The following is a 17,395-nucleotide window of genomic DNA, read 5'->3' on the forward strand; positions in this document are numbered from 1 at the left end:
AGAAATATGAAGACAAAGTACAAGTCTTAGCACACACATAGCTCTACACTAAGGTATTCACATAATGACATTGATAACAAGAGACCCAATTTTTTAGGATGAACAAAATGCGGCAGACTCAGATCTAAAGGATGGTCAGGTACATGTACTGCACACATTCTCCAAGAGTTCTTGCTCAAACCAATGTTTAAAACAACATCACTAATTCCAAATTTTCCAGGACAAAACAATGATTTTCCATGGTGATGGTTGATGCAAATGTCGTGAAGGAAAATCTCCTAATTCTTGATTGCTGGCAGAAGGTGTTAGCTAAGGACAGCTGGGTCTTAATGTGCTCAGAAATGAGAAGTGCAAAATGCATCTTTTGGGGCTACAATGTGGCATTTTACAATGGCTTTCCATTAATTTGGAAAGCCTAAGCATCATATCTTGTTTTCGTTGCATTTTGATTTTCTAGGACAACTAATATTTTGGTTTCACATGGTATCTCATAAACTCATTAAACCAGTAAAAAAAGGATGGTTTTCCCAACATACATGTTCAACTAAAACCTCTTGCTCCTCCTAGCTGACGGACTCAAAAGTGCAGGTAGAAAACTTGGAAGGCCAGCTGAAGGAAACTAAGGAACAGTACACTGGTCTGGAGAAGAAATACCACAAGGCCAAGAAGCTCATAAAAGAATACCATGCAAGGTACAGGTTCATATCTTAACATTTCTAATATGAGGAAAAATATAGCCTTTACTTTTATTCTTCTGGTGATATGCTTTACACAAGTTAACATTATGGGACACAGGACTGCAAGTTTATTTTGTACAATGTTTCTGTAAATTTGGTAGGACCAGAAGACACGAACAGCTAGAAATATGTTTGGTACCTTATTATAAATGTATCAGGCATAAGACTGAAGCCTTGATGTAAGTTAAAACATTCCTGGTGGTTGACAACTGTCTTTATCATGCCTTGTTGACAGCTGTCGATCTCACATCGTCATTTGAGATGTACTATATTGCATGGCAACACTTTGGGTTGGCAAGTAAGCACCCAAAAATGAGATCCACTACCGAGGTGTCGGCAAAAAAAACTTGTCACGAGAAAAGATTTGGTTGACAGCTGCCAATTGCAATTCCACCCCTCTAGTAACCTCTCTCTTTTCTGTCTCTTCTTCTGTATTCGTGCGTATTCCTCTTCAGTCATGTCTCGTCTCCCCACCCTAAAGTGTTGCTACCAGCCAAAACATTGAGTTGCCCACCGCTCAACCCCCAGAACCCCCCTAAAGCCTCCCAAACCGTTAGTGCCATGAACCCTGTAGACATGCCAGAGCCCAAGGACAATTTTTCCAACTTTCTTACCGCTATGCTGCACAGGTACACATTTGCTCACTGTCATTTCACAGTAGAATTTTGTGTGCTTCCACCAATGTTGCTTCTGTCTTGCCATGATACCTTATGCTACATTTCTCAATGTTTCTAACTTCTTGCAAGAGTATAGCCATGAGTTTATTTTAGTGACCTCAGAGGACTTTTTGTAGACAGCAGATGTTGAAAGAAATGTAGTGCAAAGGACCATTCTATTGCAAAGTTCAAGGGGTGATCAGGAAAACTTCTTTCCCTTTTAGTTTGTCTTGTCCAATTTTTATTTGACGTTTATTGCTTGAGTTGTATTGTTGTACGCTTTTGTGTAATAAAAACATTTCCTGAATGCTCTCTGTTGAAGTTTTAGAATGGAAGAGCCTTAGGTTTGCTTCTGTGTCTGCTGGCATGTTTCTTTATATTTCGTTCTGCTGTCTTGCTTTCCTATCCTTTGCTGCTTTTCATTTCTTTGAAACCACACACAACCATGCACCCCCATTTCAAAGTCAGTTGGACCTTACCTTGTCTGAAATTCATGACAAACTGGACCACTAGACTCTAAAATAGGGGTGTAACAAAAGACTGTGGTGGAGAGAAGCTGATTTTAGTTGCTGCTTTTAGTTTTCATTTACCTGTCTCCTTTTTTCTGCTGTGTCATGTCTCTGCCCCCCTCCCCACCCCTCAGCCAAATGAGGGTATTGGACAACACATACCTCGAACTACAAAAGACCTACCACAAGGTCCAGAAGCTCATGAAAGAACATAAGGCTAGGTATGTTCCACCTAGAGGGTCAGCCGTGTTGTCTTCTCACAGAAAAACCTGACCAGGCTGTTTGAAAAAGTCTGCCTGTTACCAGTAACACTTTGGGTTTCTAGCTGGATGCTTCTGTAGTCTTGATTTCTACACTGTTTGACCTGTTTTCTGACCGAAAAAGTGAAAATCTTTCTTGCTTTGACAGACAAAAAATACATCACACTAGAAATGCCGAGATTACATGTATCTTTGAGCAAAAAAATACAAGGATACATGCAGTTGAATCAAATTGTCATATTTCATACAAATGTATGATTCTTGTCTCAGGATGAGTTTTCAACATGTGAACATCATTCAGCATGTAAACTAATTTGACTACTCCTTGTCTATATCTTGGCTTTCAAGGCTCCAGAATCTATTATTTTTTAGACAGGTGACAGGTCAATAATTGTAAAAATCATGACTCAGGCTACGTAATGATGATAAAAAGTCCCAAAGACAAAAGAGCAAACTGCCTGTGTCTGGTTCCACTGCACCATACCCACCCACTGTCCCACTCCTAACCCTCACCATCACACAATTACAAGGCTCACTGCAATGTACCTAGCAGCATGTCCTTTAATACTGGTAATAACACCTAGAAAACTTTTGAGTAAATGGTTGACTTAACACACCTGAAGTGTTGGCATGTGACAGGTAAAAATCTGCTATGTCTGTGGTAGACTTAATCTGTGTTAAAGAAACAGTTAAAAATCTTGAAATCCTAAAGTGTGTCTTAATTCTGTTCTCTAAAGTGTGAAACAGTTAAGACTGACAAGCTGAATTTGTTACGTACATGTAGTAGCTTGATATGAATTCGCATTTTAACAAGTTATGGTGATGTAACTTTGAAAATAGAATAATGATGATGAATGAAATCAACCCTCAGCATTGAAGTTGCCTACTTAAAAACTGCCTGCTTGTTTATTGTATTAATCATTTCTAGAATAAATGTCTGACTCAATGGTTTAGTGTTGTGATGACTACTAAACGTTCCACTATACATGTAAACTGGTGATACCAGATTTGACTCACTGTACTGTACATCTTAACCTGCAGAGAACTAGAGTTGATTAAGAGGGAAGAAGAGACTTTGAGACAGATGGAAGAAAAGGACAGACAACACAAGAGAGAAGTTAACATGCTCAAGCAACAGGTATGAGCTTTCGACCTATTGTTCATGTTTATGTTTACCTTCCATGGTATATAACTGGTGCTGTAGCAGACACCCATGGTATTGGAATACATTATGTAGCAAGTTATAGGGGCTGATCCCCATATACATGAATGAGTTAAAGAATAATCAGAGCAGTAGTTTGTTAGGCTTTACTTTACAAATGTTTCTAGTTTTGTAAAATTTGTTGAAAATGTAACCTGGTTACCATGAGTTGGTGGGCTACTTTTGAACATTTTCAAGCTGTTCAGGCAATATTTGTGGAAAAGGAACAGGCAAATAATTTTTTTACCAGGTGGTGTTGCCTATAGTAGAACTATAATGAAGCTGTAGTCCATATTTTTAAGTGAAAGGGTCAGATAACAGTATGGCACTGTTCAGGTCATGCCATATATGCATGTGTCAGGAAGTCCTACAGCTGCAGCAGTATTGCATGTGATTAATACTGACAGCTGTGACAATGTATCATCATCAGTCAGTCGACAAATTTGGACATTTCGGGAGTATCACGGTCTTATGATGAACATGAATGAAATTGTCTCATTTATCACTATGAAAACATCCATAAGGAATTGGTTGTGGTATACGTAATTGCCCTTAAATTGTGGTCAAGTTGCACACTTTTGCAAATGACAGAAAAAACCCAGGCAGTTTTCTAGCATGTAACTCAGCTGTTGACTTCGTTTTGTTCCAGTATGAAATATTGCAGACACAGAAGAAGGTTAGACCAACATGTATTGTTTCAGGGTGATGCAAGGTGGAGCTACTACAACACTACTACTAACCCTCACCAGGCTAACCCTCCCTACTGCACTGACATGTATACCATGTACCTTTAACCCTTGGTCAACCATGGACTCATACAAGCTTCCAAAATTTTCCTAAAATATGTGGAAGAAAAGTTATGTCTTTGCATTAAATATGCTTCGTTTTTAAGAATAAAAATTGAAAATATTGACGTCCCTTTGTTTACCAAGGTTTAATGTACATGTACATGTATACAGAAAAGCATGATTCTAATGGACAAAGACATACATGAAAAAACATTGAGTTGAATCCTTCTGTTAATTTTATGTTACCCTCTATGTAACGACTTATGATTTCTGCAGATTCAATCATTGCAGTCAGAGCTTGACGAGGCTCACAAATTAGCAGCTACAGCTGTTAACGAGCTAGGGGAGGCACCAGATGATGCAGGTATGTCACCAAGCTCATTATAAATTATCTCGCATTTCTGAATGGATCATATGTCTTAGAGACATAGTTAGGGAATGTATGTAAGAAATAGTATACCATACTTAATACCTGTCACATTGGGTATTGTGCTACAGTGCATGCATGCATTGCTATAGGATGCTGCCTGTATGTGAGTTACATGTAGTATGGTTGTACAATGTATGTCTAGTAAGCACATTGCATGCTTACGCATGTGGTAACACTGTGCAACTGAACATAGAGGGGTAACCTAGAACTGCATGATTGTGCAGCAGCCTTGTTTTTGTTTTGTTTTGTTGTGTCATGCTGATTTCACTATCTTTTATTTACATTGTACGTTACAAGTTTTTGTTGATGTAGCTCACAGTTGTATATTTTCCTAACTCACAAACCGGCCTTATTGTTGAGACTATGATTGACATTGTCGCTGAGAACACACTGTTGCATTCCCCGCACGCCAGCCGGTGGGGAGGGCGTGGTGTTGCTACAGAAACGGGGCTTCTCATTTGAGGAGGTTCTCGCAATGGGCGACATGCCAGAAACAGCCCTGGGGGCTTCACCCCAACACTCACCCCACGCAAAGGACCAAGGTGTTCACTTTTTGGCTTGCTATGTGTCTGTGTCCAACTTTGACTGTCTCTGGCACAACCACTTTTTTTCCTTCCAAAAAAAAATTGATCTCCAAAGAGTGACACTCCCTCTTTTTGTCCCCTGAAGTTTTGGTTGGTAGTTTTTGTTTTGCTGTTTTCTGAGGCTCTGAATTCTGATGGTGGTTGTCCTGATACATGTAGGTGGTGGGTGCTGTGAGACTCTTTTATTCTGGTGGTTTCTGAGGGTTGATAAGCTTTTACTAGTCTGATAGTCTTCTAGCTTGTCTATCCTTCGTTTGGCCCACTGGTGCAACTTTCTTTTGTCATTTTTCAACTGTGTATTATGTAACACGTCAATATGCACATGTTCTAGAAGTAGATGGCCTATAACCACTTGTTTCTGGTGCTACATAACATTTGGTAACTTCATTTCCATACTTGTTAGAAATTTCAGTTGCATGATATCATTTGTTTTGTCTATCCCTAGTAACATTACATAATAGTTACATCAAATCCATCCTTTGTTTTATTGCTCATTTCATATTACCATCATATTAATTAGATCTTCTTACTATTCCATTAACCAACACATTGCTTAATACATGTACATGTGTTGTTTTTGTTTTGTTGCATTCATACAATGCTGTAGTGAGATAACATTAGATAGACTTAATAATGAATACCATATAACTTGCACTGTGTTATTAGTTGCTGTTTGTGCAAATGTTGGTAGATTTGCAGTGTACATTTGATATTGTCAAGGATTTATAATATACGCATGTAGAAGTTGCGTTTTGCAAAGCAACAAGTCCAAGTGGAATTAACTTCCGATTATAGTCAAATTTCAGAGTCAATATGATGCTTAAACACAGAATAGAACTGTTATAACTAAAGATCGCTGATTTGAGTTGTTGCTACACAGCTTAGTACAAAATTTGTAGTGGTCCCATACAAAGTAATGGGCAAAAAATATTAAAGATTGTACCTTAGTGATGTAAAATTTCAAAATGTTAATTATGAGAACTGTCCTAAAATAAAATGGTAATGGTAATGGTAGGATTGGTAGTAGTAATCATTAAGATGTGACTACTAACAGTCGGTGGAACGTTGATGTTGTTCAGGGCTGGATGATATCTCGGATGATGAGTCCTCTACACAGGAAGGCAGCTACACTTTCAGCACAGGTGAGACTCTAACTTCTCAGAAATACTCATTATGTTTTAGTCTTGTTTTCAAGGAAAATATAACAGGTAACTGTTGAATGTGGTTTGTGCTTCTGGCATTGCAGTATTGGCTTTTTGCATTCACAAAACTCCTGACACTGAAGGATTGAGTTTTTATTATTTTGTGAAGAAACTATAATTTGCATTTGTTTAAAAAAAATCAATCAGGTATACTCTCAGGTATTGAGGAGGAAGACACATTTTGTAGCTTATGTAGATAGTAGATGTGGCAAACCTTGTTAAAAGAATAATGTTTAAGGAAATTTTAACTAGCCATTCAAAGTACTATTATATATGTGTAATTAATTTGGATGGCAAGTTAATTTACGTTTGTTGTACATGCAATAATTCGTATTTTGATAAACATTTCAAGTCTAATCTCAACTGTAACATAAGTATTTTGGACTAATCTAACATTCCTGAAAATCTAATCTACCTTAAAAGTTTATAAATCCAAAAACCCTCAAGTCTAAAACTTTCATTATGGTAACGATAATCATATTCAAACATTGGCATATACTTAGTATGAAAAAGGGCTGTTTCAAAATGAAATTATTTCCAAAAGTTCAGTATGATAAAGGCTATTGGCACAAAGTTGTCAAAGCCATATTCAAAGCAATTCTCTTAGTTTGCCAGTAATAAGTTGTAGAATGTAGGTTAGTCATCTAAGTGGGTTTTTAATGCCTATATAAACTGCAAGTGAAGATATCCTACCTACTGGATATACTGACTTGCACTGACTCTTTCAGCACATTCACACTCTTTCTGTCTCACCCCGTCTTCCTTTCTTTAAAAACTCTTCTTTCTTTCTCTCTTTCTGTTTCTTTCCCTCTATCATCCTCCCAACCTGTTTCGCACACTTCCATTGGCTAGGACTGAAACTGCAAGTGTGTCCGGTCGAGATCCGTATAGTCGGGCACACGCCTGACTGGTGTAGCGATCATATTCGCTACGTGCAGTCTTTCTCCAAATGCACGTGGAAAACCTTCCAAACGCCCATTCGTAAGCGCCACCATTTCCTATCTTTTAGTTTTGCTTCAGGGTCAGGATTTGTTTTTTTCCTTTTTTTTTGTTTGTGCAACCTTTCGTTTGTGTGATTTTGTCTAATTCCTGTCTGCTTTGTGCTCATTTGTCTTTCCACTAATTTCTCTGTTCTGACAGTCTGTTCAATGCATCTGGTTTGAAAAAATAAACATTTAACTTAGGTACTTGACTATTATGTATAATGATCTACCAGCATAACTGACTTAACATGACAATCATAACTTAAAACACAAATATGTTCAAACTTTTGTTGGTAAATATTAAAAGAAATCAATTTATTTTCTTCCATCCCTACCTTCCTCAATAAATTTGATACCACGCTATCTCTTCATTTTATTAAACAAAAACGTTGACAAGAACATCATTGCTTGTAAAGCATGACTTGTGCATTTTACTCAATGTAACTTAATTGAATAACTATTTAAATACATGTAATAAAACATAAGTTCATGTAACAGGTCCAACATTCATTTAATTCTTCATTGTGGTAACAATAATTATTGTAATGACAATGAATTGAAAAAGACAAAACAAAACAGGAATTTCAAACTACAAACACTTATTATAATAAGAATCCCCTTTCTTTGTCTACAAAGAGGAGATGGTTAGAAATTGTCAAACGCTTCACAATGCAGAATCTCAAAATCACACTGAAAAGTTGGGTGTGTTTCTTGGTGTGTTTGTCAGATGCCCCCCTCCCCACTAACCAGCCCCTCCTGGCTTTCTGTCCCATGATTCCATCTTCCTTCCTGCAGTGTCTCCTTCAGTTGTGTTTTTTTCTTTTCTTTGTTTATTTGTTTCATTGTCGCAGGTGGCATAATGCATCTGCTAGAAAGGCACCTGTTGTATTAATACAAGTATTTTGTTGCTGTTTAATTGTTGCATTAGCTTTTGTCTCCAAAAGTGAAACAAAATGTATGAAGCTGCTGCTTCACACATTTAGGAGACCCTTTTGATGGCAAAAATGCACCTGTTTGTGTGTTACTCAAATTAACAGAGAACATTTCATCAAAAGTGACTGCCCCAAAAATTTGTTCGCACAACTTCAAAAAAGAAATTTTCCTTGACAGTTATACTGAGTGTTAAATCTGGGTACAAATTTGGAACTGCCCCAAAGTAGTCAAGCTTGTCTCATAATGTAAACATGTAACGTTACATGTAAGCAGGTCTGACTGACTCAGTGCAACTGAAATTTGACATGGAAATATGAAACAGTACTGTGAATAGAACAAAATGGAGGCTTGTTACAGTTTGGGTAATATTCCTTGTCACACTGCTTGTATGAGCTGCTTTTAATTTGTTGCTAGAAAGGCTGTGTAATAATTTCCATGTTGTACATGCATAATAAGTCTTTATGTTATTGATCTAATGTGATGCTGCTACATTTTGTGTTTAGTGTTGCTGGCTGTGTGCTGCAGTATGTTATGTATTACTCATTATGATAGTTTAAGAATAAGATATGAAACTATCTGTACAGCACAACTATGCATGACTTTAGCTTTGCTGGGATTTTTTAAAGCTTTATCTTTAAATGTATTGTTTACGAATCATCATGGTCATTGAATTTTCTGTCTTAGGCCACACCAAGTAAATTTTATGGATGACGTCCTTTGGAGACCCTAAATCTAATGCGAGAGGGCGAAAAAAAAACAAGAAGAGCCCTAAAAAACAAGATGCCTAGATTAGAAAGAGACGACAAATGTTAGGACACAAATTGAATGAGGTGACACAGATTAACAAGCAAGAAGTCTTTTATTCATCATCAAAACAGCAATAAATCAGGTGGAACAGCAGTTGTCGTCCTGTCCTGTTTCCTTCATCACATTTTTACAGGCCTGCAGAAAAAAAGCATGTGCTCTTTACCCATTTCGCGTTACGGGGTTCAAGTCAATCTGTCGTGACTCTTTGGTCATAGTTTCAGGAAGCGGAATTTCTTGTTTTTTTTTCTAGGAACAGGCCAAAATCAATGCGCGCGCGGACGTCATCCATAAAATTTACTTGGTGTGGCCTTATATGAAGACTTGCTGTGGTTACATGAACATGTATTTGCACAGTATCATAACTAATTTAAACATCCTTTGTAGATGGTAGATATCTACAATGTAAATGTATAGTTACATACATGTAGGGCTACAAACTAGATACTGAGCACATATAAAATGGAGGAAAAAGTACAAAATTCAATAATCTGGGCTGCCAAAAGAGCTTCAGCATGGCTCAAATGGATATTGTAATAACTTGTAATAACTTGAAAGGAAAAAAATTATCAGGCATACATGCATAACATAACATAGTGTAATATGTAAGAATACATATATCTAATTTTAATCATCTGCTCTGTAAAATGCAGCATTCGGCATTCATGTTGAACTTGAGTTGAGACTTCTTTAAGTTACTAAAGACTAAAAGTCTATGTCTATAAACAGTTTGCTTCATGCCTCAATAACACAGTCTAGTTGAATGCAAATGGACATCTGGCTGTAGATAATGTGGCATGTTAATAAAATGTAGATTTGATAATTGGAATTGCTTTGACCCTTTAGGCCATGTTGATTTGATTATATGGATGACATCCTCCGGAAGCCCCAAAACTGATGCGCGCGTGCGAATAAAAAAAATGTTTTGCAAAAAAAAAAAGTTCTTTTCATTATGAAATCTACGTGGTCATGAGGGTTGAGCAAATGGCACAGAATATGGTTTGGCGAATAATCTAGTCTTCAAGTTCATTTCTTTACAATTTCGTCTTTTTTCGTTTGATTTTGGCATTCTACGACATTGGTATAGTTTTTGTTAATTTTTTTTGTAACTTACGGTATATTTTTGCTCATTTTGCAACTGTTTTGTATGATTTACAGTATGGTTGAAAACTTTTTTTTTTTGGAAACGGCCGAAAATTCATGCGCGCGCGGATGTCATCCATATAATCAAATCAACATGGCCTTACAAAGATAGTGATAATATGTCATGTACAGTCAATTTGACTGATCCACATTTAAAGTGTCTTTTTAAAGTATTGTACAGATTTTCAAAAATGTATCATTCAATGTTAACAATGTTCTTGTTACTTTCTGCAGATGACAAGGGAGTAACAACTCCTGAAGATGTGGTAACACCAGATGAGTTCATAGAGACACCTCCTGTAAGTCAAGACAAAAATTGCGTCTAATTTTCTGTAAAAAGTCCAAACTTGTAGTTACTTCTTGCACCTATAGTTATACTTGTTGATAATTTGTTGCTCATATGTCTCCTATAGTTGCAGTCATTCCTAGAATACAAGCACTGTTAATATTACTTGAATGTATAAGTCTTTTAATTTACTGCTAGAATATTGTGACATTATGCACTATGATCCACAATGGTCCACAATTTAAACAGTGATCCTACCTAGAGTACTAACTTTGTTGTTGGTGTGAAATGCTTTTATTTGTACAAATAAACCATATATTCGTTCATGTATCACATGTTTTGTTTATGTATACCTGTGGATACTTGTGTTACTTATGGCTAACAACCCGTTGTTACTTATGTTAAATTTTGATTTAAGTTTATTTCCTCTGTTATATTGATGATTTTACTGTAACTTTGCTGGGCCCCATTGAAAATCAATTTGACTTGCAAATTGAATGGGCTACTCAGCTGTCTGAAGATCAAATAAATAAAAAAAAATCAACATTGATTGATTGAATTTTACCATGATTTTCTTTAGGAAGAAGAAAGGAACCTGTTTGATGATGTAATCCCCCCCACCACCCTGTTGGACACGTCTAAAGAGAAGTCGAGAGCGACGGTGACACAAGGAGCCCTGTCCAAACGGAGACAGCCCAGCAGACAGAAACTTCGCTCACAGAGCAGTGAGGACCTGGACGAAGCTTTGCCAGAGGTAGGATGGCAAATCCTCTGATGATTAGATAAAAAGATACATCTTAATAAAGGCATCCAAGGAATTTCAGAGCAGCAGAACAAAAAAATGCTTACTCACTCCCTCATTCACTCTCACGCACTCAGTCACTCACTCACTCACACTCCCGTACACTCTCACTCGCTCACTCCCTCAAAAAATATTCTAGATGAGGAAATCTGGCTGATCTTGACATTTACTGCCATTTCTTAGCACATATTTATCCTCATTTCATACTTGGAAAATCCGATTTTGCCACCCAGAATCGATTGCATTGGATGCCTTTAAGCAAGTATTTTTATAAATTAGAGCAAATTTTGGTAAAGAATTTGTGCAATGAAGCATGTTTGTAGCATGACTAACTGCAGTACTCTTCCTTTCTGCTAGGAGGAGCCAGAGCTCACCCCAGAAGAGCAGCCCATGCATCTGCAGGCAGCTGTTCCAGTGTCCTTCGCTGTTCCACCTTCCCGGTCACCTCCCCCTGATGCCCAGGTCTCGCAGGACATGTGGAAACCCAGAGGTAGCATTTTAGCCTTCGTCAGAGTGCCTTAAACAGAACCCTCAGCTCAAATCACTAATGCCACTATTTAAGGTCAAGAGTTAAGAAGTAATTTGAACTAAGTCTATTCATGGCTTGCTCTAGGCTTCTTGGAAGCCAGTGTTTAGTAGTTAAGTGCGGTGTTAAGTCAGCTCACGTACATTTTTCAAACACAGTTGGCCTTTCACAGAATGTCAACAGATCCACAGCTACTGTAGAAGTGGAAATAACTCCAACAGGCACACTGCTGCATGTAAATCCCAACAAAATCCTCTGAATAGATGAGCTAACATACAGTTTTACCATGCTGCAATAATTGTCACACCGTTTAGTCATGCTAATGTATTTGTGTTGTATGACTGTATCTATAGACCCTATATACTATATGTACAGTCAGTTAATTCCTATGTGCCGGCTCAGTCCATGTTGTGTGGTGTGGGGGTGGGTGGAGGAATGTGGTGGCATGAAGCCAGTGTTGAAATGATGCAGAGTGCCTCACCCTGGCAGCAGGAAAGAGCTGTAAGGCCACAGCAAGTCATTTTTATGGATGACATCAGCGTGCACATTAATTTTAGCATGACTTAAAAAAAAAAATTATTGCCCTCTGACAGTGGTCAATGTGAAAATGGGAAAATATGTCTGTTGTCATGTTGGAACGTGGATGACAGATAAATGTGAAGAGAGGAGACAAGACAAGGCTCTGATGTAATGTTTTGTCTTTTACCTATTACTCTGTTGCAGTGTTGCATTTTTTCCCTTAGTATGTGATGTTGCCGCTGAATCAAAATAAATTCTTGTTTGACTGAGGTCCAAATTTGAAAATGTAGGAATCTTTTTGGCCCGTCTTGTGTTTTTTTTCCGCCCTATCGCATCAGATTTGGTGTCTGCGGAGGATGTCATCCATAAAGTTAACTTGCTGTCGCCTAAACTGGGAGCAGCTTACTCTTACCTGACCTCTGCCCTCCATCTGTTCCTAACAGAACTAGCTCCAAATTTGTCACCATCTTAAACATCTACGTGTTTCTAGAAGCGAACTATTTCCGTTAGCAGCAGTATACAGTACATGTATGTGGCTGAGTGATGTAGTGGAGGTGGAATGCACCACGCTTTGTTGAACCATCTGTGGTTTTTCCCTCTTTAGGAGGCGTGGCACTCCCCTTGGTGAGACCAGATGACTTACAGCAGAGGCTGAGGCCGACCCCCCAGCAGTCGGACAGACCACCCCCTCCCGAACCCACGCCGCCCGCCTTACCCCCCAGACGAGGGGAGGAGAAGAGAAGGGAGGAAAAGGAGAGAAGAAAAGAGGAGAAGATGGAGGAACAGGGTCCGGTCCCGCCGAAAAGGACAAAGAGCGGACCGGCATCGTCAAATGTACAACCTACGCCCCCGCCAACCGAGAACGTTTGGGTCAAGCCCTCTGATAGGTTAGTTTATAATACCATACTTTTCCCTTTATTGTGTTTAAATAGTGAACAGCCTTGAATCTCAACTTTTACATTGTTTATTTGAAGCACAAAATGCAGACAGTGTATTTTAAGACAGTGTTCTCAGACTCTGCAGTTAATACTCAAGGTTGGGAAACTGCCAGAACATAGAGCTAAATGGTGTGACTGTGTTTATTGAATTTCAGTCATGTTTTATTTATACTTAGCTACAGCGACTGTCTCAAAACTGTTTTTGGTTGGTGTGCAACATACTAGTACTCCTACAGCACCAAATTATGATTCTTACAAATTATTCATTGTCCTAAACTGCTTGCAGCAGATTGTTTGCCTGGCTCATCTGAGTTTGAACTTTAGATACATGTATGGCCTTTCAGTTCAAGTCATGACTAAAAAAGTTCTGCATGCCATACGTAATGCATGTTGCTTGATTGTTCAAGTAGACAACATTTCCAGACATTTCATGCTGTTAAAAAACTAGGTGTCTACTAAATGTGTCATAATGCCACCAACATTGTTTTATTATTGCACCATTAACCTTAAATAAATCACACCAACCCAAACACCACCCGTATCTTGAAGTGGTCTAGTCCACGCGCTGATGTTCTCTATCAGCGGGAATGTTCTAAGTGCCAGAAAGATGGGGGTGGTCAGGGTATCCACGACGGCACAGTAACCTGCATGCCTTTCACCCACAGCTTCAGTCTGTTTGAGAAGCTGGGGTTCAGGTCTTCCAAACGGAAAGACAAGGACTCCTCTTCCAAAGACAAAAGGGAAATCTTAAGAAGGGACTCCTCCCAGTCTAGGGGTAAGAAGGAGAAGGATTCTAAGGAAAGGGAAGCAGCTAAGGAGTCTAAATTCTCCTTAAGGTATCACACTGTTTGAGCAGCACATTTGGAGGAGGGAGTGTTACGTTGGTGGAGGGTTTTTAACACTGCCGGTGACGTGCACTCTAACCTGGACATTCCCACTATTAACATTCCAGCACGATCATTCCGCTGGTTTGTCAAGTGTTAAATGATGACAGCAAAGAGTCTGCATTATGCTGCAATATCTTCTAATGTTGGCGCCAACATCTGTACCATGTTGGGCTGCCATGACTGTGGATTACTTGCATTTTCCATGGTTCTTAACTGGATTGAGTGAAAGGCTGTCAGAACCTTGCTTGGTTACAGAATGCATAAAAGGCTGGAGTCTTGTATAAATAGATGATATTATGTAAACAAGAGCTTTTTCTAGATTCTGGACTTGGCAGAAAGCATTCTTGCACTGCAAGTGGGTTTGGGATGGAGAATGCCTGCTTGGTGTTCCTGTTATACTGTTAAATTTCCACAAAATGTTAGGCGTAGCTTAGTAACACATTGAAAGGAAGTACAAATGTAAATGTTGTATTTCTGTGGTGTTATTTCCAGCGTGGGAGTTCCTAAGAGACCAAGTGGTAGTAAGAAGAAAGGGCCGGCTCCTGAAGTGAAGAAGGACAGCCCAGCACCAGACAGGGCAGCTGTGGGGCCACCTCCTACTGAGAAATCTGCAGAGGAGAAGTAAGATAAAATACAGTACAGTAGTCCGACAGTCATAGTATATTATTAGAACTTAGACAATTCTTTGTGTAACAGTGTAAGATTATAGAAATTTCCATGGTGATTTTCTGTTGTTTTTTGTTCCGAAAATAATTTCATCAGGTTGGTAGATATTATAATAGGATTTTCTTGTATACAACCAGGTACTGTTCCTACCTTGCTTACGTTTCAGTGTCTATCAGACAGCTTCCTCAGAGCTTCTGACTGGAGTACTGCTTCTTGCCGCTATATGTAGCCGATGTAGGTGGCGCTTTAGTGACGAGAACACAATCCCAAACGTGGCGCTAAGTTTGTATCCTCCCTCATCCCGGTTCATCACTGGGGTCAACTTCCTTATCCAGACTGCTTCTTTATTCCACCGGATACGTCAGTGTGATCCTCCCTGTCAATGGGCTCCAGTCAGAGGCTCCGAAGCTGTCTGATAGACATTGAAACGTAAGCAAGGTAGGAACAACACCTGGTTGTGTAAAAGAAAATCTTAATAGCCTGTTGTTGTTTTTTTTGTTGCAGGCCTGCAGAGGAAGAGTCGTCAGAAGGGCGGCACAGTCAGCACAGCACGTCGTCCAAGGACTCCATCTCCACCTCCCCCACCATGCCACCCGCCATGCCCCTCCTACGCACAGCGACCTCCCCACCAACCTCCTCAGGGATCCCCTCTTACTTCAAGATGGCAGAGTCACCGGAGCGGTCCTCCAAAGGCTCCACCGACAGTCTGTCTACCCCGTCTTCCACAGCCTCGCCTGCTAGGGTAGAAAAAGGTAAGGCTCCCCCTACTGACTACTCCTGGAACTGCAGTCAGTCTGTCTACCCTGTCTTCCACAGCCTCGCCTGCTAGGGTAGAAAAAGGTAAGGCTCCCCCTACTGACTACTCCTGGAACTGCAGTCAGTCTGTCTACCCTGTCTTCCACAGCCTCCCCCGCTAGGGTAGAAAAAGGTAAGGCTCCCCCTACTGACTTCTCCTGGAACTGCAGTCACACAGGGTAATGACAAACGTATCACTAAATCATAAAACAAAACAGGAGGCATTAATGCTTAAGAGTTAGGGAACTCTGCATAGTGAAAATTATTTCAGGATAAGCCCTCAAGAAGAGATCAGAAACTAGGCAAAAATTTCCTCTGAATCAGCAGTTTTGGTACAAGTAATTAGATGCTAGTAAGTCACTGTATAAAAGGATAGCGATGTCTAATAATGATATATCTATGTTAGCGCAAATGTTAAACATAAGCGTCACATATATGCAAGATATAAAAGACTAGACTGAGTGCATTAATTTTCAGCATAATCATAATAAAGCCTAAACCATTAACATTACAAAATGTAACTATTTGACTAAATGTCATAACATGATTTTCACTTCAAATTCTGATTTGAAAATGAAAATGAAATGTTTCCTATGATCTACATTGTACATTCAATCAACAAATCAACAAATCAGATCCCTAACACATTAAGTCACAATCAACCCAAAAATTCAAATCCAGATCAAAATCACAGCTTTATAAAATTGTGTCGAATTTGATTGGCAATGCAGTTGTTGTGAAATTGTTGCATTTGTTGCTGAAGCTTTCGAAGCTGAGGTAGAGACTGAACAATCTGAGGCAGAGCAGGCAGATATAGAACAGTCTCCTGTAGGATCCTGCCAGAGCCTTTCTCAGTCTACAGACAGCTTGTCCAGCACTGTGCTTACTGCTTCTCAAGAAAACTTAGCACAGGGCCAAACTGAAGGTATGCTTTGCTGCTTGAAAAGTCCTGTGTGCCCTGAACAAGACTATTTATAATGAAATCAATCATGGCTTCAATGATGAAAAATGAAATAAACCTAGAGGTATAGTGATTTTAGTAACATGGATCACAGACCTATATTGCATTATACTTATAAGATTGACTGATGATCATGATGTCTTTAGTGAAATGTAAAATTTTCTAAAACTAAAAGTAAAAGTAAATTTTGTATAATACATTTGTACATGTATGTTTGAATATATTAAACAGCTGGTGACACTTTTTTCAGCTAAATCAAATGTATTTACCATAGACTATACTATTGCTAACCAATGAACTGAAATATACTGAATAATTGGTTTTAAAATTAAGAAAAAGTGTAAAAGTCTACAACAAATTTTGTTCCTTTCTTTTGAGGTTGTAGGTTTTGAGGTTGGTGTAGCTAGAGGAAGTATTTTTGAAGACGGAAATTTGATCCGTATTGGCACATTTTTTATGGTCGATTAGTCTAGGCCAGCAATATCTAGGCATGGAAATTTGTGTTACAGCATGAATATGTACAGTGGACAGATAGACTCTGGGTTTTCTTACACAAGGAATCAAAAACTGTTGGAGAAAGACTTAGTCTACATACTAGTAGCTTGAAGGTTCACGATTTGGTTCTTTTTCAAACCATGTTTCAGAACTTCATTGTTTTGTGTTTCCTAACTATATTTTTGATTCAGATTTTTGTAGCTTGTTTTACTTACATGTACACTAAAGGGTTGTTGTTGTTTGTTTGTTTTCACTACAGGTTCCCCCATACCTGGCTTCAGTCCCGGTCT

At 38.7% G+C, this 17,395-nt stretch overlaps 2 protein-coding genes across 14 annotated transcripts in view; both read left to right on the plus strand.

Moving 5' to 3' along the window:
* Window positions 1-997, plus strand: part of LOC109465230 (neurabin-2-like) — a 4,717-nt gene extending 3,720 nt beyond the window's left edge. The window contains exons 5-6 of the mRNA XM_019762373.1: window positions 568-692; window positions 973-997. Of these exons, the coding sequence (XP_019617932.1) occupies window positions 568-692; window positions 973-997 (150 nt within the window). The remainder of the gene's footprint in view (window positions 1-567; window positions 693-972) is intronic.
* The window catches only part of LOC109465406 (sialidase-like), a 22,261-nt gene continuing 4,884 nt past the window's right edge, over window positions 19-17,395 (plus strand). The window contains exons 1-18 of one of the 13 annotated variants that reach the window (XM_019762637.1): window positions 19-139; window positions 568-692; window positions 1,193-1,366; window positions 2,037-2,123; window positions 3,204-3,300; window positions 4,013-4,039; window positions 4,428-4,515; window positions 4,995-5,123; window positions 6,245-6,307; window positions 7,220-7,348; window positions 10,465-10,529; window positions 11,097-11,270; window positions 11,676-11,808; window positions 12,968-13,250; window positions 13,967-14,137; window positions 14,681-14,809; window positions 15,359-15,606; window positions 16,413-16,574. In XM_019762637.1, the coding sequence (XP_019618196.1) occupies window positions 1,299-1,366; window positions 2,037-2,123; window positions 3,204-3,300; window positions 4,013-4,039; window positions 4,428-4,515; window positions 4,995-5,123; window positions 6,245-6,307; window positions 7,220-7,348; window positions 10,465-10,529; window positions 11,097-11,270; window positions 11,676-11,808; window positions 12,968-13,250; window positions 13,967-14,137; window positions 14,681-14,809; window positions 15,359-15,606; window positions 16,413-16,574 (2,053 nt within the window). In that variant the 5' untranslated portion in view covers window positions 19-139; window positions 568-692; window positions 1,193-1,298. The remainder of the gene's footprint in view (window positions 140-567; window positions 693-1,192; window positions 1,367-2,036; window positions 2,124-3,203; window positions 3,301-4,012; window positions 4,040-4,427; window positions 4,516-4,994; window positions 5,124-6,244; window positions 6,308-7,219; window positions 7,349-10,464; window positions 10,530-11,096; window positions 11,271-11,675; window positions 11,809-12,967; window positions 13,251-13,966; window positions 14,138-14,680; window positions 14,810-15,358; window positions 15,607-16,412; window positions 16,575-17,395) is intronic. The other 12 variants (XM_019762640.1, XM_019762642.1, XM_019762639.1 and 9 more) reach the window with 12 other exon arrangements.

This window comes from Branchiostoma belcheri, unplaced genomic scaffold (assembly GCF_001625305.1).
Source record: "Branchiostoma belcheri isolate BF01 breed outbred unplaced genomic scaffold, Haploidv18h27 scaffold15, whole genome shotgun sequence".
Taxonomy (NCBI): domain Eukaryota; kingdom Metazoa; phylum Chordata; class Leptocardii; order Amphioxiformes; family Branchiostomatidae; genus Branchiostoma; species Branchiostoma belcheri.